This window comes from Dermacentor albipictus, chromosome 6 (assembly GCF_038994185.2).
Source record: "Dermacentor albipictus isolate Rhodes 1998 colony chromosome 6, USDA_Dalb.pri_finalv2, whole genome shotgun sequence".
Classification (NCBI taxonomy): domain Eukaryota; kingdom Metazoa; phylum Arthropoda; class Arachnida; order Ixodida; family Ixodidae; genus Dermacentor; species Dermacentor albipictus.
In genome coordinates this window covers 46859789-46887172 of record NC_091826.1, presented here as the reverse complement: position 1 = coordinate 46887172, position 27384 = coordinate 46859789, and the positions used below count along the sequence as shown (strand labels likewise).

The 27384-nt window shown below is 47.7% G+C and overlaps 2 protein-coding genes across 3 annotated transcripts in view; one reads left to right on the top strand and one right to left on the bottom strand.

Annotated features, from left to right (window-relative positions):
- Positions 1–1953: 1953 nt before the first annotated feature.
- Positions 1954–27384, bottom strand: part of LOC139061052 (uncharacterized) — a 40990-nt gene continuing 15559 nt past the window's right edge. The window contains exons 2-4 of the mRNA XM_070540490.1: positions 13319–13676; positions 7838–7976; positions 1954–6006 (exon numbers count right to left, since the gene is read on the bottom strand). Coding sequence (XP_070396591.1) covers positions 5683–6006; positions 7838–7976; positions 13319–13521 — 666 coding nt within the window. The 5' untranslated portion in view covers positions 13522–13676 and the 3' untranslated portion in view covers positions 1954–5682. The remainder of the gene's footprint in view (positions 6007–7837; positions 7977–13318; positions 13677–27384) is intronic.
- Positions 25843–27384, top strand: part of LOC139061034 (EEF1AKMT4-ECE2 readthrough transcript protein-like) — a 70632-nt gene continuing 69090 nt past the window's right edge. For both annotated transcript variants that reach the window (XM_070540467.1, XM_070540466.1), the window contains exon 1: positions 25843–26135. In XM_070540467.1, coding sequence (XP_070396568.1) covers positions 25857–26135 — 279 coding nt within the window. In that variant the 5' untranslated portion in view covers positions 25843–25856. The remainder of the gene's footprint in view (positions 26136–27384) is intronic.

Here is a 27384-nt window from a genome sequence, read left to right as displayed (position 1 = left end):
GGAGTTAGCGTCCAAATCCAAGCCCCGATGGATGTTCTGTCTCAGTAATAGCAACACATCTCGAAGGTTATGCTTTTGTGGGCTGCATGCACCGGAAGTGATTTCGGAGCCCCAAAACACGCCACGGGCACCATTTTTTAAGCTTCACAGAAGGAAAAGCATGGAGCTCAACCAGGCGCACCTCCGGTCGCAATGGACGACTAATAGCGCAATGTTATCTTAGCAATGGGCCCAAACACAATTTCACTACACAGAAAACTTAATGATGTTTTTTTCTGCCCATGTAGAGCACATTTTTACAAAAAAATACATACACAGTTGATATTTTTCAGTCAGAAGTTATGTAGCATAGTATTTGATTATTTAGTGATTGGTTGGTTGAACTAATCACAAATGTATATTCAGTCCTGCGTATACAAAACGTTGCTATATTCTATGCTGTACGTTTCCCATGCTTCAATGAGAATGTTTGTGTATCAAACACACCACAGCATATATGATACGTTGAGGATTACAGGGTTAAAGAATGAGAAAGCATGCGATATGGATGACGATTATTGTTCGGGGATAAGCGGCAGACGATGCAAACGTTCTTGGAAGAGTACATAAGGGGGGCTGCCACTCGGCTCCGCATAATTCGGCGGTGTGGTCCCTGAACTGCTGCACGAAGTCCTTCGTGTCACCTCCAGATTCGCGTCCTCTGAATCTTAAATGGGAATGTTCCAGATCTACCAATAAAACAGGTCTGCTTCACAAACAACAATAATTGTTTCGCCGGAAGTGCTCTGAATCTCCCATTGGAATTCACTAATAATTTTGCACTCGCAATCGTTCTGGATATCCCCGAGGAAGATGCCTGCGGTAGAAAAGAGCATCGTGCTAAGAAATGATGGTCATCTTCATCATTAATGATGGACAATCAGGTGCGTCAGTGCAGTTAAAATGTTTTTTTTTCTCTTCCTGTTCTGCAAGAAAATAACAAAACAAACAAAAAAACAGATTTCCTTGGCGATTTTCCTTGGGGTATTAGCTGATAACTGCAGCAAATACTCGTGGATCTAGCTTCTTAAGGGTGTCCATTAAATTTTATCGTGTTTTCTTTTTGTTTAGTGTTTCAGTCCGTTAGCATACATGGCGTTGACGTTTGGTGCACTTATCATTTAATACTGCATACCTTACAGGTAATATTAGCTGTTATTGCGTCAGGATCCGATGTTCTTAACACCTGTTCCATAACAGTAAATCGAAGAGCGCGCGACATCCGTGAACTTGTTGCTCAGGCGCTACACTCGAAAGAATGCCTGAATTTACAAGCGCGATCAGTGTGCATTGAAGTCCGTAAATTTTGTTGTGAACCAGCAGGTAAGCGAGATTTCTTGTGTGTTTTTGCTTTATAACATAAGTTTAAATTCCCGTTCTCAGACCAATGCTTCAAGAGGAAAAACGGAACTGTAATTTGTCTTTTGAAGCACTCGTGAAACGTTGAAGTGCCCTCAATAGACAACTGCTTCATCGAGTCAAATAAATAGTGTTGCATTTAAACGAGAAAGCTGCTTTCTGCCGGCTCTTGAAATGTTTTATTTGTGGCTTCGAACGTTTAACAAAAAGCTCTAAACAATTTGTATTTAAAAAAAGAAGTGGTGCGGGAACCTTATAAATTGGTAGCGCTATGTCAAATGCCGTTATCACACTTCTGTAAACAGCATCAATTAGAGCGTATAAAAGGGACAAACGGGATTTTCATAAAGTGAAACTGTGGCCATGCTCACGAGGGTTTTACAAATGTGCCACCGAAAATTAGTGGTATACTTCACAGTGATGCATCGTACATAAATTTTGAATGCTTTGGGTGTCTCAGTAGAAGCAGTTTGCAGAATTGTGACAGAATTGTCTTTCTTCTTTTTAATACCACGCTACATAGTTGTAATCGTGATTCTTCAGTATATCGCAGTTTCGAAGAATTTCTGCAAGAACGTCAATAGGCTAAATGAAGATCTGCTCCCTGTAGTCATATGATATTAACCTTTAGTCTTAAATACGGCAAACCTTGTCGCAATACGGACAGTGCGGTTGCCGAGAAAAATGATTTCTGCTTTCCGCTACTGAGATTTTTGCCTTCTTTAGTTTATAATTACAAATTGCGTCAAATACTGATTCGAGATTCTTTTTAATGAATGATATTGTTATTCGGATACTTATTGCTTCACCTATCTTCACTGCCTCATTCACCCGGTCGTACGCTGATGTGTTAGTCAGCATTATCGTCTTTATAGTAATGAAGCCTTGATTCACCTTGCTTGAGTGCCTGTGTCAGGCGTAGTACCGGTACGAATGAAGGCAAATGTTTTGGAATAGCATTAAAATATTTCAAATGTTTTTGACGAGAGAAGAACAGGGCAGAAGAAACTTTGGGACGCTGTACCCTTGCTCTGTACTATGTGTCTGTGCACTATGCGACTTCATCCCATCCGACATGCTTGTTACATGCCTAACCTACTGACCAGCAGTTCGTCTTGAAATGTTATATACTTAAAGGCATGCCATGTTATATTTTGGCAAGATGAGGGGGGAGGAGGAAGAAGGTGCAAATGACTGCCTGATAAAGTTATTCAGTTTTTTTATTTCAAGGTATTTTATCTCGAAAATTTTCAGAATATCGTTATTAAACTTATAAATCACATTTCTTTGTTGCCATGCACATGAATTTAAACAAAACTAGATTTGAATGTTAAACATCCCGGAAAGCGCTTGCTTTTTGGCCAGTCCCCCATGGTAGTTATGCATCAGTGTTTGAGAGACAAGACAAGTCAAGGCAAGTTGTTCAGTGACCGCGGTACCGAATTAGTTGGAACAATGATAATGTGGACTTGTGTCACACATAGGAAGCGAGATCTGACACAAATATGTTGGCTGAGTGGCCACGAGTATTTGGCTAAGCAAACGTAAACAGCCTACCTACGATTTTTGGCATGTCTAGACGTTCAGTGAAAGAAAAGGCCAACGATACAGATTTGACGCCACATAGATATCGCACACTGTATCTCTGATCTCTGAGTAATCTCACTGGTTAGTCGCCAATAAAGTAACAGTTTTTAGCGGACATTAGGAAATAAAACAGAATATTTCAATCCTGCACTAACATTCCAAATGCTAAGTCAAAAAACAGGACGGTTTGCTTTCCTTTCTAGACCTTCCTGTGTATTGGATTGGACGCATTGGTAGCTCTGTTATGGTTGAATAAAAGTGCGAAACATGTTTGTGGCTGCCACGTAATACTTAAGTATCATCTTTACATTTCGTTTTGAGATAAGGCGTTCTTCACTATGGTCTGCATTAAGTTTTTTCCCCAGCTATTCGTAGCTATACAATCCAAACATTCTCCGATTTTTCTCGATGGGTAAAGCAACCATTGCCACTGCGGCGTGCGCCATACTAAGGCGTTTCTTCACAAAAGTATGTTCCGTACATCTTTCTTCTGCATTTATTAATATCATTCGCGATTTCTTGCGTTCAATTACAACGATTATGAACCAAATCATAGAAACCAGAAGAGGTCAGAAGCAGCGAGAATATTCATGCTTTTCAACATTAAAAATAATAAACGTCTGGGTCATGCTAGAAATCAGTCAAGACAAAGTTCCATTGCGCGTAGCTTTTTTCACCGTTCGAGCTCTACTATCGTGAATCTACATTAGAAATGTTGCGCGCAAACTACTCAACACGGACGCAAGCAAATCCCAACATTGTAAACTTTGTAGACAGCCAGAAGATACAGTTGTGATTGTAAGAAGCGAAAAGAACAGTGCAATAAGCATTAGCTGGTAAGACATGCATGCGCTATACAGTCGAGCGTCTCCACAAGGAGCTTGTCCACAACTAAATGACCTTTATAAGAATAAGTCATTCTGTTCAAGTTCCATCATAAGCTGTGCGGTGTGCGACCTCTTTACCACAAAGTGCCCCGCATAATGAATGATTTTGGAGGCCCCATGGACTTGGTTATGAAGGCATTTGAATATGAAGACTCTATTACAGTGGGAAGCGTAACTAATCACCTGAGGAGCAAAGTGATCTTGGCGAAAGCTTTGCAGCATTCTTGGGACAATCGAAGGAGGGAGCATACCAGGCAGTTTGCACTCAAGGCGGTAAAATAATTTGAACTCATGCAGCTTCAACAAATCATTAGTTCTGTATGGCTCACCTAGAGCTAACTGCACCTTTCTAGGTGAGCTAAGACTCCACCTCATATATTTTTTGGCCTTTCAAATTCTCAGCCAAAAGATTGCAGAAACGCGTTGTGCCTAGGCCATCGTGAACGTTAGAATTTAGGTATACGGGAGTTTATAAATATGCATAAGCACAAGGAAAACAAATGTTACATTAACCAACAAAAAGTGATTTCCGTGAGTAAAATGCACGCACATGCATTAACGAGCGAGACCATCGCAGAAAGCATTGGCATCTATCGCCGCTTGTCTTATTCTCATTTCTTATGCGAATAGCGAAATTACTGATCGCTTTATGACATAATCGATCAACAAAGAATTTCACTTTGGTTTGCCCTTTCGCTTGATCCCTCTCTGCCGAGCAGGTTTAACGAGTCGCGCACAGCAGAAAAAGAAAGAAAAAAAAAGCCCCACTCTCGTGGGCTTGCCAAAGCGTGCGAAATATCCGAAGAACTCAATTGTCGTCAATGAATTACAGCGTTATTCTAGAACTGGGACAACGATATATACGGAGGGGGCAGGTCATTTCGTACGTGTTCTTCATCACCACTACCCGAACGTATCGCACCTCTTTTCTGGGTTCATCGAGGAAACATTGTGACATTCAAATACACGAGCGATGTATGCACCGTGCCTCAGCAGCACGTAACACATCCTTCCGCCATTCCTCCTCTCCACTGAAAAGGTGACACCCGAAAGGCGAAGAACGTGCGGTGACCCGTCATGGCGCCGAACACCTTTGCCGCTGAAGTGCGGTCGTCGAACTCGTTGGTGACGTTCTGTCTCGTGTTCTGGTACGCACGCCCGCCCTCGCCGACTCCCATGACAGCCGCTTGCAGCTCCAAGGCTCCGACGCTCCGCTTGCAGCTCCGCCGCTCCGCTTGCAGCTCCGCCGCTCCACTTGCAGCTCCGACGGGAGGCACCATTGGTTGTCCAAGAGTAATCGACGTTATCAAAGTACGGTGCCGCCGTCAAGTCGCGAGCCCCGATTCCGGCGTACAGCGCAGCGCGGTGAAGAAGCTGCTTGCCAAGCACCAGTTAAAGAATAGGTGGTACGGCGCCAAACGAAAACCCGAAGTAGGAGATGCCGGCGGCACCTTCCCACTCTCGTATATGGCAGGTCGGCTGTACATTTAGTGGGTCGCCGTGCAACGTCAGCGCTTCCGTCGACGACGAAATCCGATCGCCTCGCCAGAGGTTCGGTGAAGGTCAGGCGACTCCTGAATGGACGCCACCTGTGTCCAGGTACGTTCCACGGTAATCGATGAACCACACGGGCTCCTGGGTTCTCCAGAAGCGCGAACACCTTGCCGAATGTGGCCGGCCCGGAATACTAAAAGCGGCCGAACACGGTGTGGCACACCGCTACGGAATGCGTCCGCGAGCTCGTTGCCGATTCTGAAAGCCAGTTCGAAGACATCGGCAAGAGCTTCTACGGCGCCCTTGAGAAGACGCGCTAAGCGTGTCGCCATGAAGAATAGGGGGGAGGCGAAGTCTGCACCCTCCCCACCTCGGTTGCGCTTCCGCCAACGCCGCTGGTGCCGGCTACCCCTGTGCCGAAACGGGGACTCTTTGTGCTCGTGTTGGTGTTGCGTACACCTGCGTGTTTTTGACGCGAGGGTGCGTTGAAGTTTGAGATCATGTGCAACACGACGACGAGGACGATGGCGCTGAGCAGCAGAGCAAGCAAGCACGCGCCGGTCAGCACTAGGAAGGAAGGCTTTGAGCGCTTTTGGCCGTCGTACTTGGTACCTCCGGCAAGTGGGCTTTGAGAGCCACCCTGCAGTAGGCAAGAAATACGTCTGGACTTCAGTATGTCAGGGAAATAGTTTCGGTCTTTCGTGCAACAGTAATTTACTGCAGATTCGTTGGTTATTAGCGGAGAACACAGAGGGCGGGCTTCGCCTTTTCGGATTCTGGCCCCAAAACGCGACCCACACGTCATAGGAACCATTCGGTAGAGTAGAATTACCTTGATGCTTCAATACCTCCTGAAATTTTTGTTTCTGGGCCTTTCAGAGAGAATATAGGGGAGGGAGAGCTTTATTTCATTCTAGAGTCGTTCATCAGCAGCAGAGAGAGCGAAAAAAAAAGCGCATGCGAAATTTCACCATTATTTTTCTTTTTACATTCTGCACCCACACTGCGATCTACTGACGTTAATAGGACGCCATGATTTCGAAGACAGAATAGTGTTTCTGAACCCTTCGTATGAAGAAAATACCCCCAGTGGGGGAAACGGGGGCACCCATACATTTCGTCCCCGGGTTCTGTGTTTGCTGCCTTTAGAAATCATCTCGCATCGGAATTGCGCGCGGCACCCTTGGACCTCTATAGCTTAATCGCAAGGTCAGTTGCGGAATCCAGTTCACTTGTCTTGCTACTCTGGTAGGTGATTTGAAATACCAGCTTGAGCCGGAGTTATGTCTGCAGTTAAACCATTTCGCGGCACTTAGCAAAGTCGTCTCATCCCTAGCGCAGTTTAACTTCACATAATATTGTCTTACCAACTATAGCTTCCCAGCAGAGATTCCTCGAGTTCAATCAGCAAACGTTGCGATGTTTCCAGAAGACTGAGCGAACATCTTTTACTGATTCGACATAGTTTTCTGACTCCATTTAACCAATTTAACATTTGTGCTGCCCAATTAAGAAAAAGTTTTCAATTTCGCTCTTATTCACACACTTATTTATACACTCGTGCCAGCTTTCCAAACACCTACTTTGTTTCCCTTTGCCGGCAGAAATGGGGCATAACGAGGACAACAAAAAGAAAAGAGAAAAAAATTGACAAGTTGACCATTTTTTTGCTGTTGATTTCTGATTGCTCAGCGCATGCGCAGCCTTCTCACAGTTTACGAAATATTGTGCAAGGTCCTCTACAATACTCGGTTCATAACCAGTGCTTGTCAATAATAGGAGCTTCCCTTGGGACCCTTTCACGTCCTTTGTGTATCGTCGTGCAGGAATTACCATACAAGGAGGTAGGAGTTCGCTATAGAACGCATGCACAACGTTTGTATGCTACAATTTCTCTTAGCGCTTTTCTTTATGTTATTGTTGTTTTACGCGAAGCTGGAACAGCGAAAGGGCGAGTTGCTTGGCCCGTGCTTTTTGACATTTTGGGCAATATAAGATTTCGCAATTGCGAAATTTATGATAGAGCTCGTGTGCCTGATCGCGGGTGCGTAGTATATGTGCAATGTGCATCCTCATGTAGGTGATCACTAATTTTTACGTAGCGCACATTCGCGCATGGAAACACTGAGGCCGTCTAACTTAGTACTATTCCTCAATAATCTCAAGACAAAGGCGTGTCGATCATCCGTAAGAACCACGCGCATTGTCTTTAGCGCGCAGTCGACTGATCAGCGGCCTTCACTGTTGTATTTGATGGTCACGTCGTTCTCAGTCTTCTTTTACCTGTGTCTACGTAACTCTTTGCCCATTTCTGGAATCGCAAGGCTGACGCGAGCTGCTTCGGCCGACACTTACACCTTTCCTGTCAACAAACGTTTCTCTTTTTACATCTGCTCAACTTATTGATTACGCTTTACAGAATGGCCCAACGAATCAAAAAAAAAAAAGAAAAAAAGAGGTCATTTGCTCACGTGACGCAGGTTGGAAGGCGATAAATCGTCGTTCGCAGACTCGCGCCACGGCCAGGATCGAACGGAGGACCGAATTTCGCTGCCGGGGTGAAATGCGCTTGACTTGTTGCGGAAGGCTGACGAAATCTGGATGGAAGCCCTGCGTTAGTGTATCCGTCCGTTTTGTCAGAATGGCGCGGCATTTCGCGAGGACAAACAAAAGAGAAACTGCCGATCCCAAGCATGCGCGGTGGGATTTTGCGTTAATGTAAAGCATCTGCCACTCAACGCGTGTGATATAGTGGTTTAGCGCTTAGGTTTGTGCTTGTTTCGCTTCCGTTGTTGGCGAGTTCGCCATAGTGACTGACTGACTGTGTGAGCGCCCGCTTTTACACAGCGCGAAAGACCACCGACGAAATGTAGAGTAGTGCCTGTAAGACCGTCTCGAGTAACCCTTGTCGCCTTGCTGCCTTGCGCGCGCGAGAAGACACAAGTCGAGCCGAGCCACCATCCTTCCCGGCCCATGCAATGGCTTCCGAGATGACGGGCGCTGGCCAAAAAAAAAAAAAAACGTCAATGTCGTTCACGAGCCCGGCTGCCCCATGGTGGTGTTGTTGGCCGAGTGGTCTGTTTGATCACGGAAGCAATTAATGAAAAGTTGAGAGGAATTGTCACTGATGAGGAAGGGTATAGCAGCACCGGGAGTGCCCATAAACGCATCATGTTGAAAATGGGATATGTAGTTGGGAAAAAGAGCAAGGAGCGCAACATGGCCAGTGTGAATTTCAACGCTGAACAAATAAGAAAATAATGTCACTTGAGTAGAGGAAGAACTTGGCAAATGGCCAACTAAAGAGTGGGAACATGGTCAGCTTCTAAGTGTAATAACGACAGAAATACGGAAACGGAAACATGTTCGTTGGAAAGGAAAAAATAAACCGAAAAGCTTTTGGAACTGGGAGGTACGGGAAGCGATCGCCGAACGGCAAAAAAGCATCCCAAGAGCACAGGCGGGCAAATAAGGTGCAGTTGCTGCAGGATGAAGTAGCCAGTAAATGGGAAATACACTGGGAGAAAAATTCCATGGTTCAAATACTGGTGCAAGCAAAATTAAGATGTGAAAGTGAACATTGGTTCTCAGAAATACGTGAGAAAAAGAAGGCCGCTCCTAGAATATTTTCGAACCACATAAAATTATTAGGCAGGAAGTCAACACCAATACAACAACACATTCTAGACGAAGATTAAAACAGACTGGAAGGAGAAGCAGCAATAAATTACACCCGAAAAATAACAGCCGAATCTTTGCAAGGCAATGACGAGGTTGTATTTAAAGAAAAAAAAAAGAAGAGCATGAAAAAGACCCAAGTGGAAAAGGAGCTGGTGCTGACAAATTTCAACTGGAAGAAAGCCGAAGAGAAAATTCCTAAGCGCACAGCCACAGGGCTGGACGAGGTTCCCGTTAGGCTGATTAGCGAACTAGGACCAAAAAGTAAGAAATGTCTGGTGAAAGCAGTGGAAAAATAACTTTAAAGGAGAGACGAATACAAAACAGTTGGCGACAAAGAAGAATGAATTTAATTTATAAAGGTAAGGGAGAAAAAGATTGAATTCACTCGTAGAGACCGTTGACCATTACATCGGTAATACACAGGCTAGCAATGCAGGCAATCAAATTAAAGCTTGAAGCATGGGCAGAGAGTAATAGCATTTAAGGAGAACTTCAGAATGGCTTCAGAATAGCTTCGCGTTTACATGATAACTTATTTCTTCATACTCAGTGTATTGAAATATCAAAAGCAGAAAGCAGACAATTATATGTGGCCTTTTTAGGCATTACAGGAGCCCATGACAACGTAGACCGCATTATTTTGTGGGATATTCCGGAAGGGGAAGTCTACAGCTTTTGAGATAGATTTACATAGAAACTGCCGTTGGCGTTGAATGGAAAGAGATGAGGAGAGAGGACAAAGCTCATATCAACAAGGGACTGAGGCAGGGATGTCATTTATCTTTACTGCGTTTTATGATGTACATGGTGATGATGGAGAGGGCGCTAGAAGGAAGTAGCATCAGTTTTAATCGCTCATACAACAGGCGAGTACAGTAGTAGAGCAGCAGCTTGCAGGTTTATTTTATGCGGACAATATTGTGTTGCTAGCTAACAAGCAAAGTGATTTATAGCTCTCGCTAATATCTGTGTGCAGGAAGGCAAAAATTTAGGTTTGAAATTTAGTGTTAGAAAATCAGGTGTTATGGTATTCCATGAAAACAGTGAACAGACAGTGGCGATACAGGGCCAGGAAATGCCTCGGGTAACAGAATACCTTGGTATATGGATAAACGAAGGCAATAGAAATATGGAAACAAAGGAAAAAACAATAACAGTGAAGCGAAAGAGAAGTGGCAGTCATAATGAAGCACAGAGCGCTATGGGGATGAATAGGTACAAGGTGCTCCGAGGTATGTAGAAAGGTGTAATGTTTCCAGGACGTACTTTTGGAAATGCGGTTCTTTGCTTTAAATCAGGGGTACAATCAGGAATCGATGTGAACCAAAGGTCAGTGGACCGCCTCGCATTGGGCGCTCATGGAAAGACTACCAATGAAGATGTACAGGGTGATAAGGCTGGACTAGTTTTGAAGTTAGGGAAGCTCGAAGTAAAATTGAGTATTAAGAATGACTGAAGAATTTGGAAGAAAGTAGATGAGCTGGGAGAGTGTTGAGGTATCTGTACAGGAAAAACATTGATTCACAGTGAAGGAAAAAAAAAAACTAGGGAGCTTACCAGCAAGTATGCGGCCTGTAGGGTGGGCAACACAGCAACAAAGAACGTCAAGGGGAACGTCAGAGAGGCCGAAATAATCTCGTGCGTGGCGGCAATGGAAAAGACGCCTGCCATGTGTAACTACTTAAGAGGAAAAAACGAAATCAGGAAAGAAACAAGGTGTGATAACTCAAACAGAAGCTCATTACTTTTCGAAGCGAGATCGGGATGTCTTAGAACACGCACCTATAAAGCGAGATATCAGAACTATGAAGAAGCGTGTGCTTGCTGCGGTAAAGCTAGGGAAACTATGGAGCATGTTTTATTATACTGTGAAGACGCCTACCCAGTGGTCGACTTGGGCTTCACTGGCCTCCTTGAAGCGAGAGCAGAGGTTCAGCGAGAGCAGTGGAAAAGTAAACATGTCCGCAATAGGGATTAGTAAGAGGCCGATTGGAGGATTGGTGGAATAAAAGTAAGGAAACCACAAAAGGCGGAGACGTACAAAAGCACCGTTCGCAACAGGTGATCAGAAAATTTGGTTGTGGGAGTTCATGGGGTTTTTAAATCTTTTTTTTATTATTGTTTAACCTAGGTAGGGCCTTAGGCAGTATAGCAGCAAATGCTTAGTGGCGCAACCGACCGCCCCGTTCCAAAGGGGACACTCATAACATCCATCCATCCATCCATCCATCCATCCATCCTGGCGACCACGGAGGCGGCCGTAGGAGGCAGACCGCGCGATATTTCAACGTACGCATTGCCTCCCTTTTCACGTGTTGCGGGCTCTTCTTACGGATAATATTCCCGGCAATTTTTCACATCTGCCTTGTGCTCCCTCTTGAACATTTTGCCGCCTCATCCGTATACTCATTTCGTGCTTTTTCTCGCGTTTCGTGCTTGTGTTCTTCTTATATGCGTATCGATTGATACTTATACTTGCGTATACGATATTATATTATATGATATTATATGATACGTATACTTTTCTTATGTTTAATAATTGTTTTTAGACAAAGTGGATTCACACATCACCTATTATCTGTGAACTGGTCGCCTATTGTGGATGGCAAAGAGTGTTTGGTGTCTGCCTAGCTTCTTGCTGTCTGTCTATAGTTCTCCTTCCTCTCTTTTTTTTGCATCACCGCAATTCAGCATATGACTTGGCAATTTTTTTTGCGCTTGTACGCCTACTCTGTAGTGCAATGACCTCCGTGTAATATTTACTAGTATCTTTACATGCATACTTATTTTTCTGTGTTTAGTTTCATGTTGCCGACAATTGCGTTGAGCAAATAATACCTTTTCAAGGGAACAGTCAGAGCCGTGAAGGGACGCCAACTCAGCCAATTTTGCTTTTATATTTTAGGAAATACTGCTTTTGTATGTGATGGTTTCTTTTTTCCTCACTTGAATAACTCCTGTTACACGTTGATGTAACTGGATTCCTCCTCTTGCACACTGCCTTCGTGGAGGCTATGTAAGATGCTATGTAAGGTGCTATATATATATATATATATATATATATATATATATATATATATATATATATATATATATATATATATATATATATATATATATATATGTAATGTGTGGGTGTGTGTGTGTGTGTGTAAAACAATAAACATGGCCTAAACAGACACGCGCAAAAGCGACTGGTCTAGTATATGCAATTAATATACAATCAATATGTGACATTTACTGGGCTTAGTTGCACTAAGGTCTGCTTGTACGGCAACTACACATACTAATGAACGAGTAAATTATGTAATTATCGATCATTTGACGCATGGCGCACAATTTCTTGCTCCGCCCAACCTTGGGATTGGTGCATGCAGCAATGTAATGCACGAAACAGAACGCAGGTTTGATTCCGCCCGAAAAGGTGCAAGCATTTTTAAAGGTGCATGCTCCATTTGTACATATACTCCTAAAACATTTACACCCTTTGGGGTTATTTTGTCCCATCTGTCTTGCCCGCACTTCCTTTCCTTTAACGCTGAGAGCCCGGCACTTCCCGCGTTATCAGCATGACACGGCGTTCTCGACAGCTGGAGGAAAAACCTGCCATCACACTCAATCTGTAGGCGGACATGCCCACCCTCGCATGCTTTCCCTCGCACGTACAGCATAAGGCGCGCATCCGTGACGTCATCGCACTTAGACTCTACGCGGAACGGCACGGCAACGCCAACGGCAAAATTTGGCCTGGGGTGTCCATATAATTCATGAAAAAAGCTAACTTCCTGGGGTCTTCCGATTATTAGACTAGCTACATCAAGATTACCAAAAATGTGTTTATCGAAGCATGCTATAATGCTCTATACAGATTTAGTGCTTGTATGTATGTCCATTTAAAGTATCATCATCATCTTCTTCTTCTTCTTCTTATACTTCATCAGTCTAGTTCCATGACTACTGCAGGACAAACGCCTCTCCCAGCGATCTCGAATTATCCGAGTCTTGCGCAACCTGATTCCGACGTGCGCCTCCAAATTTCCTAGTGTCATCGCCCCCTACAATTTGCTGACGTCCTGGACTGCACTTCCCTTCCCTTGGCACCCATTCTGTAGCTCTGATGGTCCACCGGTTATCTACCCTACACGCTACATGCCCTGCCCAGCTCCGTTTTCCTTTTTTGTGCATGTCAACTAGAGCACACCATGCATACGTAAGTATAGGCTATATGTTTAAAGTATACAGTGTGTAAATATGTATCATACCAGCATTACCTCTGTGAGATCACGGGTGAGGCAGTTCCTGAGGACCTCCCTCCGAATCCCCCCGGGGAGTGGGGAACTTGTGATGTGCCGAGCTCGAGGATTGTGTTGTCGTCATCCGAAGCGAAATACGGGGTGGCGGAGGGTGATGTCCTTCCGTTTGGCGACGAACTGCCACTGGTACCGCCCGCTCCACGACCTCCCCGCGCAGCCATCAGGGCTTGGGCAATGTACCGGTACCGTGGGTCCTTCAGAGATATCGTGGGCCTACGTCGAGTTTCGGTAGGGCTTCTCGTCGAACCTGCATCGTCGGCCGGCTTGGCTCCGACTTCGGCTTTCGCAGACTGCGGCTTGGGGGCGGCCGCTGCACCTGTAACCAAAGAGGCGAAGTTCTTGCAGACCAAGGGACGTGTTCCTACAAAGTGTTCTGGCGTAAAAACATGGGTGGGACATGAGGTCGAGACAGCAATAAACTATATGACCTTTACGGATTCAAAATATTCTGAGTATATGACACTTATGTTAGCCATATAGTTCCGAAGATTTCAAACCTGCGTTCCCGAGAAAAGCTCGGCGAATAGGTGTGCTTCCTCCAGATGGTGACCTGCGACCCTTCGGCGTGCCCGCTTGCATCAGTATAGGTTGTCGCTTAGGCGAGCTTCGCCGTTTCGGCGAAGCGCTTCCGGATTTCGTCGGTTTCGCTGGGCCTCGCGCAGGGGACTGGCCTCCCGTTTTTGGCACCCGTATATTGTGCAATTGCATCGGTGAACCCCGAAGCACTGGCGAAGCATCACCGGGTTTTGGAACACCAGCTTCGCCATGTTTCGGCGAGGACGCACCAGGTTTTGAAGACGGGTCCGCCCTCACGGGCGATGTCCTACGTGTCGGCGTACCTCCTCGCCTTGGCGAAGCTCGAGCGGACGTGTTCGGTCTCGCCGAGCTGGGAGAGTCGCTCGCAACCGTTTTCTCGTGCAGGTTTGCCGGCGAAGCTCCGCGGTTCGGCGAAGCGGTCCGTTTTGGCGAGATTTCCTCGCCTGCCTCGCGCGCTTCGCCGTCTCGTTGTGGCGGTGGCGAAATGACGGATGACGTAGGCGAGTGTTGACTTCTCGGAGAGTCACTGCCACGGTTTCTCGCAGACTTCGAGGATTCGACACCTTTCGGAGATGCCCTCGCGTTCGTGGGGCTGTTCTCGCCAGGTCTGCCCCCTTTCAAGTGTCGTGCGGAGCTAGAACCAGACCATTTACCGTCCGCCATGACTCTACTTCCTCGTTTTCTTCTTTTCACCCTTGCAAGTTCCAAATGGCGCGATAGGGGTGCAAGTGATGATGATAGGTTCAGGAATTGTGGCACTTACCTGGGATGTGCGATTGACTAAGAATGAAGTGGCGTGGAAAAAAAATATGAAAAGGGCCCCGTACGCACCCTAAAGGATGGAAAGGTCTAAGAAGGAGCCACGATCGAAGAGCAGTCACTCTGGCACGGCCAGGAAAACGGAAAAACATTAATACTAAAGTATTCACCACACACTCACGCAGTTCGCACCCGTTGGTGCACTCACGGCGAACGTGACGGCAAGACAAGAACTACAGGACTGCCGCCTTCTGTTTGTGCACAGTTTACTAAAAAAACATAGTGACGACGGTCGGCTCTTCGCGACACATGTCCAGATCGTAGTTGCCCTGCGGAATATGCTCCTATATTTATATTTTTTTCATCTATATTCATTCCATTCTCATTTAGAATTAAAAGAAAACACATCGAAAAGAAATCGCCGGAGAGAGACCCGCGATTTGTAACCTCTGAGATCAACGCATTAATCAACTCGTGAAGGATGGTACAAATTACATTGTGCCAGCTGCTGAACTCTATGGTTTCAGACAGTTATGCATTCGAAGCCGTAGTCGTTAATTTAACATGACAAAGGAAACTTTTGCGCCAGGACAGCTACCACCAGTTTACCTTTTGTTCTGGTCACTTCGTCAGCTCCTTGAAAACAAAGCAGCCGAGAGATGACATTGCATTTTTCTCTGCAGAAACCTCGTCTGTAGCTCACTTATCCTACCGCAGTGAAAAGTCGATCCAAGAAAATGCTATTTTACGAAGTTCTTCATCTAATAAAGAAATTTTCATTCACAGGCAGGTACTCACAGAGTTCCGTAATATAATCAGCCCGAATTAACGAAACAAACTTGGTCGAACTCGATTTAAGGTCATTTTTCTTGAAATAAATGAGTTTAAAAAAGCGGTGATTTTTTCTAATTTTGATACCGACGGGTTTTTCTTGAAGCGTGCGCTCTAAAGCTATCCCCTTAAAACATCTAGGTGCCATGGTCACATCGCTAGCTTTATTTTGACGAGGCTGCATGCCGCGCCCATGCACGGAAGTGTGGACTCAACGCCACCTGGGTATAACGTAATTTGCGACAAATAGAATGCAGCAGTAGTTTTTTCGCGTCTCTCTGTTACAATTTCAGATTTAGGGGGACCGAAAAATTGCTTTCTCGATTTTACGCACTTCCCGATTTAACGAAATAACTCCAGCGTGGTCGTTACTTCGGTAAATCGAGTTTCAACTGTACTTGCTACCCGTCGATGTAAAGAGAAAAGTGCAATGGGAACGAGGCCGTCGGTCGCTCGCTGCCACCTCTGCTCTGTGAATAGTTTTGCGCCTTCGGCTGCTTGCCGTTTTAAGGGGAACGCATCAATTGACTCGAGAAGCGCAAAATCCGGCATTTTCGGTGTGACCACGCGAGGGTACAAAAAGGCTACGAACCCTCGACCTTTGGTGCGAGTCGAATCCGCCAATTTGGCATTATTTAAGGCGAAGGTAATTAAGTCACAGTTAATAAATACATTGTTAATTAAGGCACCCGAACCCACGAACTTTTCTGTTGTTTAAGGCAAAATAATTAGGGAACTCGAAGCCACGACCTTTTTTGCAAGTAGAACCGTTGGCATCGCGCTGTGGCAAGTCTAAGCAACACGTAGTGTTCGCACTCCTTTCGCATTCATCCACATAGGGATAACTAAGTGCAGTTGATTTTCTGTTTTTGTTCTCAATTTTTCGGGAAACATTTGTTTACTCGAGGGTCCTTGATTATTGACGAAGAAAACGGACGGCGAAATTTGACTTCTCGGATTCCGCACCCGTACCGCGAGCCGGTAACTTCAATATCACTTTACGCGTGAAAGGAAGCTTACAGTGCATCAGAAATACTTAGGCACTTTAGCACCGGACCTAAATCTTTTGTTCTCACTATTTTAGGGGGGAGGGGGACACTGTTTACAGTATAGTCGTTCATTATTAGCAGACAAAAAATGAGAGGGAGAGAGAAAAGGGAAGATGCTAACCTTCGCTATCATTTTAGATTCTGCTCGTAAGTACGCTTACGAACGTCAATATGAGGCTATGGACTTTAACATTTAATGTACATTCGTGTTGCTGGACACTCGATATGCCCGTACTCTTCAATAATCTGAAGACAGCGCGTGTCATGCATCAGGAAGAGTTTATTGCTTACGTTAAATAACTATGCCACCTTCTATGACGTTTATACTCGGTCTACTTCTTCCTTTTAGGTTGTTAATATTAGACTTGTTCGAATAAAGGTATGTAATAATATACTGCTTAGTAATGCATCATTTGTTTGCATTTTTCTTGTTTTTCGTGATCGTTGCATATCCAACACAAGCACTTACGGTAATATTGCGTCGTCACCTCGTTCTCTCTCATCCTTTTACTGTTTCTCCCTCACCCATTGCCCCAATTGAGGAGAAGGCCAGAGAAAATCTCCTCCTGCTGAAATCTCGACCGTATAATTAAGCTTTCCCCTCGGTATAGGCATCGTTCACGCATTACGTAACACTATTATATATATATATATATTTTCATGTGGTAGGGCCGGTGAAAAAAGCAGCAAAACAGTGAATGGTAAAACTAGTCGTTCATTGGGCGAGCCTGTGCCCTAAAACATAGGCTACGCTCAACACACAGCGATAGCGGCGAGAACGCAATCAGTCAGCGATGGTAGAAAATCTGATCAGCGGGTCAAGCGCGTCTGCTTTTCTCCGTCAGTCGTCGAATGTTCCACAGTAACCGTTGGTACCTGCGTGTCTTCCACACAGCTCTACACTATTCGCGTCGCGCATACATGCAATCAGATTAGACAAGTTTCTGTGACAGACAGCGGGTGGAACCATCGATAACATTCGAGAAACTTCCGATAGATGCAGGTGTGTCCTGCGCTCTGCGATAACGTTTGTTAGGTGGTGACAAGTGGTCACCCGGAAAAGGTAGACAAGCGCACGTGTCAATATACAAATATAATTAAGGTATTTTCAATAGGTTACAGTGTATCTCAGTTTCGTTATCATTTCCCCCTACCTGCCCCTACCGGGACTTTCGGGGTAACCGAATAAAAACAACATCCGAAAACTAAAGAGATCATCGTCTCACACAAAACGTCAAAATGCAATCCCTAGAAAACAGAATGCGAGAGATAGAGTCCAAGGTGCAGGAAATGGACATCAGGACGTCGACCCAGACTGGTCTGGCCCAGTCTGGTGCGCGGGTGGCAGTGACGGACAAGTCCAAGCCGCTCTCCAGGAAGCTGTCGACACTACAGAGCGCTTTCTAACCGACACGGGACTCCGGTGCTCCCCAAAGAAATCAGAGCTCCTTCTCTACAGCCCAACTAGAAAGGGCCGCAAGCCAAAGAACTGGAAACCCCCCACTGAAATTGACATTAATCTCTACACCAAGTGCGGAGATCTCATTCCCAAAGTCGCGTCCATTCCAATCTTGGGAATGACACTCGAAGGGGCGGGCACGAATAGCATCACCATTCACAAACTACAAAAAAGACGGATAGCGTCATCGGTCTAATCAGGCGGGTAGCTAACAGAAGGAGAGGCCTGAGCGAAGAGAATCTGATAAGGCTAGTCCACGCTTTCTTGTTATGCCATTCCACGTACGTAGCGGCCATGCACGTCTGGAAGAGGGCCGAGCGAGACAAGTTAAATGCCATGATAAGGAGGGGGATCAAGAGCGTGCTCGGACTACCAAACTACACACGCACCGACCGACTCCTGCAGTTGGGTATTCATAATACCCTGGAAGAAACTGCAGAAGCACAAGAAAGGGCACAGATTCTCAGGCTCTCCGGCGCCAGGGCAGGCAGACGACTCCTAACAGAGATGGGCGTCCCCCCGGCCACTGTCGAAGACGCCTATCAGGGCCTTCCGAAAGAGCACAAAGATACAGTCATCATACCACCCGCCCCGCGCAATATGCATCCCCAACGCAACGTAGAAAGAAGGAAGGACAGGGCGGTGGCGCTCCTACGCCGCGCGACAGAACTCCCAGGCGGCAGCTGCTTCGTTGACGCCGCCTATTATGGCAACAGCAACAATTTCATGGTAGTGTCGATCAACCACAGGGGTTCGACCGCTAACGCCGCTTCGGTACCAAGCACGTCGTCGCGTGCGGCCGAGAAAGTGGCCATTGCCTTGGCCCTCCTGGACGACAAACATGCTAATATCTTCAGCGACTCCAGGGCAGCCATCCGCTCCTTCAGCGTTGGCGCTGTGTGTAAGGAAGCCTGTCGCATCCTCGACGGCAAAAGCATCGCCACCCACATTCTCAGGTGGTATGGGAGGCCCCCACATCATGGGAGGCCCCACAAACCTGAACGAGCTGGCCCACTCCAAGGCGCGAGGTCTCGCTTTCCGCGACCACGGAGAACTCCAGCGCCGGCCCGCAGTGGTGGAGAGCAGAGATCAACCGACCACATACAATGAAATTGCGCAGCACTTCTATCTCGGCAGGAGAGACTTTCCCTTTCCACTAGTGACGGTAGAGAGCATCTGTGTTTTCGGCTGTTCCACTTTTCTGTAGCTTTTTAATATTGTGTGTACACAGTGATCGCGTCGTCCTTCGGGATGGCGGCCACACGTCCCGTGCAGCTTCCCGTCGACGCAGTTGACCCAGCTGCTGCTCGGCCGGTTGGTGCCCTCTGTGCTACGACCGTCACCGACGTGGAGCTTCCAGATTCGGCCGATGACTCCACGGTGACTGAGATGGATTCCGACAGTAGCAGCTTCACGCCTGTTGAATCGCGCCGCCTGAAAAGGAAGTTGCACCGGACATCAACAGCTGGTGAGTCGACTACAAAGACCGTTGACAAACTTGGCGCGTTACGCCGGACATCAGCAGCGAGGGAGTTGCCTGCAGAGAATGTTGATGCACCTGACGGGTTTTCTATGGCCTTCGTAGCCACAACGGAGACGGCTAACTTGAATACCATCAACAGACAGCGGCTGTCCCAATTCTTCGACCAGCTGATTCCGGGACAAGTCCAAGAGGTCAGAATCAACGCTTGGAAGAATGTCCTTACGGTAGATGTGAAATCTCGGGCGTCCGTGGACAAACTGAAAGAAATTGGAGTGTTAGGCGGTATGCCGGTCCGCCCCTATCTCTTTCACGGAAAACGGACTTCCGCTGGAGTTATCACAGACGTAGACCCTGAAATAACGGACAGCGACCTGCGGACACTGATCAAATCTACGGCCAAGATAGTCGACATTCATCGTTTCGGCCGATCACAGTGTGTTAAAGTTGTTTTTGAAGCCGACTCTATCCCATCCCACGTCAAGGTGGGCTATGTGCGGCATCCTGTCCGTCTGTATGTTCCAAAGACTGTTCAATGCCGCAAATGCAACAGGATTGGCCACGTGAGTGCTGTTTGCAGAAACGAAATATCCTGCCGTCGATGCGGCGGATCACACCAGCATGACACTTGCAAGACGGAGACAGTCAAGTGCACCAACTGCTTCGGCGCTCATGAGGCGACGGCTAAAGACTGTCCTAGGATGAAGAACGAGAGGTTTATCCTGAAGAAGATGGGAAAAGAAAACTCAAGTCACCAAGATGCGGCCGCGTCTATTCGTCGCCGCAAACGTCATTCCCGACACCAACGCCCGGAGTCACACGTCACTAGTCTGTCTCAGCCGCCGTCACAGCAACTCTCAGCTCCGTTGCCTCAACGTATTGAGCTGCAGAATAAGACGCCGCCTGCTGCAGCGCCCCATGTTACCACGGTGGTTCAGAAAGATGCGGGTATATTATCCACCTCCTTTGATGTGGAATGGCCTGCTCTGTCATCAAAAGTCGTCGAACCAACGCGTCCATCAATCCGTGCCGGTCCAGTGGACATTAAGGACAAGCCGGAAGACCAGCAGGTGAACGTTCTTCTAAAAGAACTTTTACATTCCATGCGCACGCTGCTTTCAGGCATCAATACGCCAACAGCAAGGGTTGTTGTTCAGTTTTTGGATGCAATTGAGCCGCTCTTGGCGGCATTGCAGTGATTCATTATGGCGCTACCACACAACCCCTCCTCTGTGTCGATGCACATACGTCGCAGTGTAGTGATGCAGTGGAATGCCCGAGGCCTGCGTGGTCGCCTAAGTGACTTCCGACAGCGCGTCCAGAAATACCGCTTCCCCGTGATTGTTATATGTGAGCCCAACATGCCTTCTGCTTTCCGCCTTTCTGGATATGTCCTGCTGTGGTCTCGAGAAGCTGATGAAACCAGCAAGGTATTAGTGTGCATACGCCGAGATATTCCACACTACCGCCTTGCCCTCCAGCACCATAACTCGAACCACTACATTTGCTTGACGTTAACGCTTAGAGGGCGGGTCTTCTCGATCCTCGGCGGCTACATTCCACCCAGAGATCACATTGATTTCTCGTATCTGTCCTCAGCAATCCAGAGTTGCACAGCTCCCCATATTATTGTGGGCGACTTCAATGCTCATCACCCCCAATGGGGAAGTACAGTAATGAATAACCGAGGCAAAGCCTTGTCCGACTTTATGCACTCACAGGATTTCGTCAATATTAATGATGGCTCTCCTACGTTTCTGCGTGGCGCGTCCTATAGTAGCTGCTTGGACCTGACGTTTGTTTCCTCACGACTACAGTCTTCTATAAGGTGGTTCAGTGATGTGGAAACACATGGCAGTGATCACATACCAACGTATATCTGCGTCAAGTGGTTCGCACCTACCACTTCGTCTCATGTGCGGTGCACTGACTGGCCCACTTTTAAGACATTCGTGGAGAATTCCTGTGCGAATCTCGAGTCACCAAAGTAAATAGAAGACTTGATCACCTCCGCCCTCAGTGAGGCCACGCGGACCATATGTGCACCTTCATCGGGGTCTCCTATCGACGTGGAATTCGAGAGGTTGCGCGCAGTCCGACGGCGCGCTGAGAGGAAATATAGAAGGACGAAATCCACGTACGATCTCGCCCTTTGTCGCCGAGCTCAATGACAAATAAAGCGCCATCTCGAGAAATTAGGAAGGAAGCGATGGAGAAAGTTCTGCTCATCACTGGATCCTCGCAAGCCGCTGTCACGTATTTGGCATGTAGTCAGGAGCCTACGTTTTCCCCCACAAGACAGGTACCCTTTCAGTGCTCTGGCCCTTTACCAACGCCGCAATGATGTAGAGGTAGCGGACGACTTCTGCAAAATGATTGTGGGCACAACTCAACCAGCCTCAATCCAATTCGAAGTTTTCGCGCCACCTTCCTCAAGTGACCACTACGACTTGACTTGCTCTATACGATGCCCGAATTAGAGGCTGCTCTTGCGTCGTGTCGGCATTCATCTGCTCCTGGCCCTGACGGGATCTCGTACTCGTCTCTGTCTCACCTTGGCAGGGCTGGTCGCACTGCAGTGCTCAATTATTACAACGACACATGGGTCTCCGGTATTGTTCCGCAGCAGTGGAAGATCAGCCGCCTGGTTGCTCTCTTGAAGCCTGGAAAGACTCCTTATGAGCTTACCTCATACCGCCCAGTTACATTAGCCAGCTGTGTTAGCAAAGTTATGGAACGAATGGTCCTGGCGAGGCTCGAATGGTTTCTGGAAAGAAATGATCTTTATCCGAACATGATGACCGGTTTTCGGCGGGTTCGTTCTTCAATTGACAACGTCATTGACCTCTTTACGACAGTGGAACATGAAAAACGTCAACGCCGACTCGTCGCCGCTGTTTTCTTAGATATCAAAGGGGCCTACGACAACATCCTTCATGAAGCCATTCTCGATGCCCTAGATGACTTGGGTATTGGCGGCCGGCTCTACCTCAGCGGCCGTTTCATTCACATGTCCACGCCTGACGGAGACACTAAACGTCATCAGGTATGCCGCGGAGTTCCTCAGGGAGGAGTTCTCAGCCCAACATTATTTAATGTGGCACTGATTGGCCTGGTGGGTGAGCTTGCACCTCACATCCACATCAGTGCATATGCAGATGACATCTGCATCTGGGCTTCTGGTACAACACGCCCACAACTACGTGCGAAATTACAACGGGCTGTGCCATCTACTTCACGATACATACGGCGTCAGGGTTTGTGCTTAGCTGCCGAAAAATGTGCTGTGGTTGCATTCACGCGCAAATCCGTCTGCCGCTACCCAATCTCCATTAACGGTGTCATAATGCCTTATGTCTCCCACCACAGATTCTTGGGCATTATCATTGACCGCGATTTGTCATGGACGAGGCATGTTAATATCTTGAAGCAAAAACTTAATCTGTTTTGCCATGGTCTTCGCTTCGCAACAGGCATGAAATGGGGCCCCACGGAAGGCTCATTACTAAGACTTTATCAGTCTCTCTTCGTGGGCTACATTCGATACAGCCTTCCGATACTCTCAAACTTGAGCATTTCCTGCTTACGGACATTAGAGAGCGTCCAAGCGCAGGAACTCAAAATATGCCTCGGGTTGCCACGGCGTGCCTCCAACAAAGGCACAATTGAGGAAGCCCGCGTATGCCCATTACCGATATACCTGTCCCACGAACCACTTCGTGTGTATTTACGCTTACTGACACGACACCATTGCCATCCATTGACGTCGGTTCTACATGAGCGTCCGGAAAGCAGTTTCACAAGTGCACTCCGCTGCCATCTACCCCACATAACAACAGGCTATGTCCTTCCATATCACCCCGTCAAACCACCATGGGTGATGGTTCAACCTTCCGTATGCGTACATGTCCCCGGCATACTAAAGACATCATTGGTTCCCGTCAGTGGACCACAACAACTTGCTCTCGCGTACATCTGGTCAGAATACCAGACATATGTTCATGTGTACACAGACGGCTCCGTGTCACCTAAGGCATCGACAGCAGCTGTGGTGATACCAGCCCAACAGATGACTCGAGGTTTCATACTAGACCATAATTCAACATCAACCGCTGCAGAGCTTGTGGCTATTCGGGAAGCGATTCGCCACATCTGCGGGGAAAGACCTAAAGAGTGGTGCATTTTCACGGACTCAAAACCCGCGCTGCAAATTTTGGGATGCTTCCTGCGCCACACCGCATATCAGGTTCTGGCCCTGCAGATCACCGAGCTGCTTTCATACGCTCAAGAAAAACACCACCGCATTGTGTTCCAATGGATCCCGGGACACTGTGGGCTCAACGGTAATGAGATGGCCGATGCTGCAGCAAGGCGCGCCCTCAGCAGTGGCCTGCGAACTGTAGTGCCATTCTCCAGACCGGACATCACATGCCTCCTGTCGGAATTAATGAGGAGTGCGACGAGGAGATACTGGGCCCAGCCAGACGCTCGTCACGTCCGCCTTAAAAGCCTGGATCCCGATATGAAATTTCCTATTCTGCGTGGAATTCCACGCCCTCATACATGCCTGATACGCAGACTGCGATTAGGCGTCGCCTTCACGCGCAAATATTTGCACATGTTATTGGACCGACAGGTCCCCTTCCCCGGACTGTTCAATGTGTGGCGCTGTAGAGACTATAGAACATGTGCTCGTGGTGTGCCCTGAGTATGCGCGAGAAAGACTGACATTGGCAGGTACATTGAGACATTTACACAATGGACCACTGTCAGAGGACCTCTTGCAAGGCGCGTGGCCACAGAGTTGGCGGACGACAGAGACAATGCGTGCACTTTCACGTTTCCTAGGTGACACGGGCCTGAACTCACGCCTGTGATACCAGTTGTGTAATGTGTCATTCACCTCGTTCCTCCCATTATCATCCCCCATTGTTACCCTTTTTCTTCCCCTCTTCCCCTTCCCTTATGTAGAGTAGCAGGCCAGATGCTCCATTATCTGGCCGACCTCTCTACATTTTCCATTCAATAAACTACCTCTCTCTCTTTCCCCTTCCACACAAGAAGTTATATAGAGTGCAGGCATTGACCCTCAGATTCTTGCAAACAGGCTCGTATCCCAGACCGGCTTCATTCCACAAGATTTATTCCGACACCTATACCGCTAGTTCTTGCAGGCACTGCAGTGACATCACTAGCCTAGACCACATGCTCTGGCGTCGCCCCTCGCTAAGAGGCACAGAACAAATCAATGAAGACAAGTGGCTCTCCGCTATCAAGAGCCCCGATGCTGGGGCGCAGCTATGGGCTGTCCAGAGGGCCCACGATGCGGCGGTCGGGCATGGCCTGACTGTCCCAACGTGGGAGCGGCCCGCAGCGCGCAGAGTCGCGTACCTCAGGACCTTTATTAAAGTTTTGCATCCATCCATCCATCCATCGTCTCACGGGACGTTGGATGGAAGGCGAGAAGTCGCCGTTCGCAGGCGAAAGCCATGGTCTCGTTCGATCGGGTGAACGACTCCTGTTCTTAATAGGAGCGTTTTTGCTGCCGAGGCTCATTGAGTTCAACATATCGGGAGCAGTTGAAGACAGCACAAGAGAATGCCTGAAAATATATATGCATCGGGTTGAAGAGAAGAGGTGCGGCCATTTCGCGATCAATAAATAAATAAATAAATATAAAGAGAGCAGCATTCCGGGCAAGTCCGCAATCCATTACTTAAATGATATTTCACGACACAAAAAAAGAAACGACACGGACGTGAGAGAAGACGACACACCAAGCGAAAACTTTCAACTAAGTTTATTGTGCCACTGCGTCGATTTTATACATGCGAAGCAGTGTAGACCGCGCATGCCCTTACAAGGAAATGAAGTGCGAATTCATGTAACATAGTTAGGAGTGATGTAATGCCTCCTCCAAGAAACTTAGTTCTTTTTCTGTGAGAGCCCAAGACGGGAAGCTAACACACTCATCACTGGACGTCTGGAGGTAGAAAAGCACTCGGACGATTCCCCCAAGATGCACGCACACTTCAATGAACGAGAACGAGGAAAGGCAACTTCAACTAGACAATGTACGACAATTGCGCCCTCATTTTTCAATGGCCATTCAAGCCGAAGGGCATTAAAACGGACGTGCCAAATTAGTTCATCTGGGTTTGCTCGCGGAAGACAACCAACGGGGTTCGAAGATTTTATTGAGCATTGATCTGAATGTTGATTTAAAGAGAATTGGTGAGTGCGCAATCGAGACAGGCTCTTTCAAACCAAAATCAAACCACGGCCACTTTCTCGTGGTGGACAAGCGGCATGGCATAACCAGCAAGCAAGCAAGGGTAGAGGACGAAGAAGAAGAAGAAGCGCGAGAACCAAGAAGACGCCATGTCGGACGATCTCCGCAAGTCCCACAAGAAGCGCTCGAAAGAGTCCGGGAAAAAGACGCGGGCGGCGGCGCGTTCTCGGCCTTCGCTCGGTAAGTCCCTGAGCAAGCCGTCCTTGGCTGCGCGACAAAAGTTGACGTCGCCGGGTGGGGCTCCCGCCAAAACAAAGGACCGTCCCACAACGACCACCGTCGGCACCACCGCCGCTACCACGGCTGGCAAAAAGACCAAGGCTAAGCGCTCCAAGCACGGGCAGCGAGGGATCGAAAGACTGAGTGGGGTAAGCGATGCTTCAGAGACGGCCCATATTCCGGCGCGTCATAAAAAAGTAACGGTTCCGGCGCGGAACCCTTGAGAGACAAGCAATGGACCCTTAAGTAACAATAGACGTGAGTGGAGTAATGAATGGTCGTCGTGCACCCGGCTGAGAGTGACGTCACGAAAGCTGAGTGGAATAATTTGGAGGATGCATCGCCTTTACGACTGCAACACGATAGCATTCAAAGAGCCCTAAAGATTCTCACGCTTCCCGGAAACTGCAGCTTATGTAACCGTAATATGCACCGGAAAAAGCTGACGGTGAGCGCTGTGCACGAAGGCGAGCTTTATGGTTCTTTTGTTGATGATGTGCAAGGAACCAAAGGGCTGCGTCACTCCTGCTATGCTCTCGGACAAATTTTCTTGGCTATGAAACGAAAGTTCCGGGGGCGGAGCTTCTGCACGAGAGCATTTGTATGCAGCGTAGTCCGGGCGCACTCGGCACCCGTTTCGGTTTTGCCAACCTCGCACAACCACTTTAGTGAGGGAAGATGCAGTTAACTCAGCGTGAATCAATGTTTATTCACATGCGATATGTACCAAGTTGTGAACAGTGAACATCGCAGCCTGCGTCCGAGCTCCCATGCAGCCGTATGGCGTCGGTTAGGGCTTGGACCCGCAGCCGACGCAGGCGTTGGTAAAGCGCCGGCGCAGCAGTCAGCTCGCTCGCTCACTCGTTTGTACCTAGATTTCGAAGTTTGCGATTTCCAGATGGGCTCGCTTGGTTTCCGCGCAGATGCTGCAAACACTTTATTTTATGCGAAGCATATTACTAGAGCTCAACCCAGCTCCTCAGGCGCGGCGGTGTCGCCTTCAATACCACGTGACACCGTGACGTCACGACAGAGGAGAAACGGGGCTCCAACTCGCGCCGTCGCTCGAGAGCTCAACCCAGCTCCTCAGGCGCGGCAGTGTCGCCTTCAATACCACGTGACACCGTGACGTCACGACAGAGGAGAAACGGGGCTCTAACTCGCGCCGTCGCTCGCGGCGTCGCCCCCCGCATCGGACGCGGTGAGCATCGAGCAACGCAGCGTTCGGCGCGACAACGATTTATTCATGAAGTGCAACGCCGCAGACACCGACACCGACGACACCGGCTTTTCTGCGACACGAGCTCCTTAACGCTGTCGCGTTAAAATAAAGGCTAGTATGCTTCGCATCCTGGACGTAACGTAAGCTAAGCCACAGCCATTGTTTTTATGCGTTGC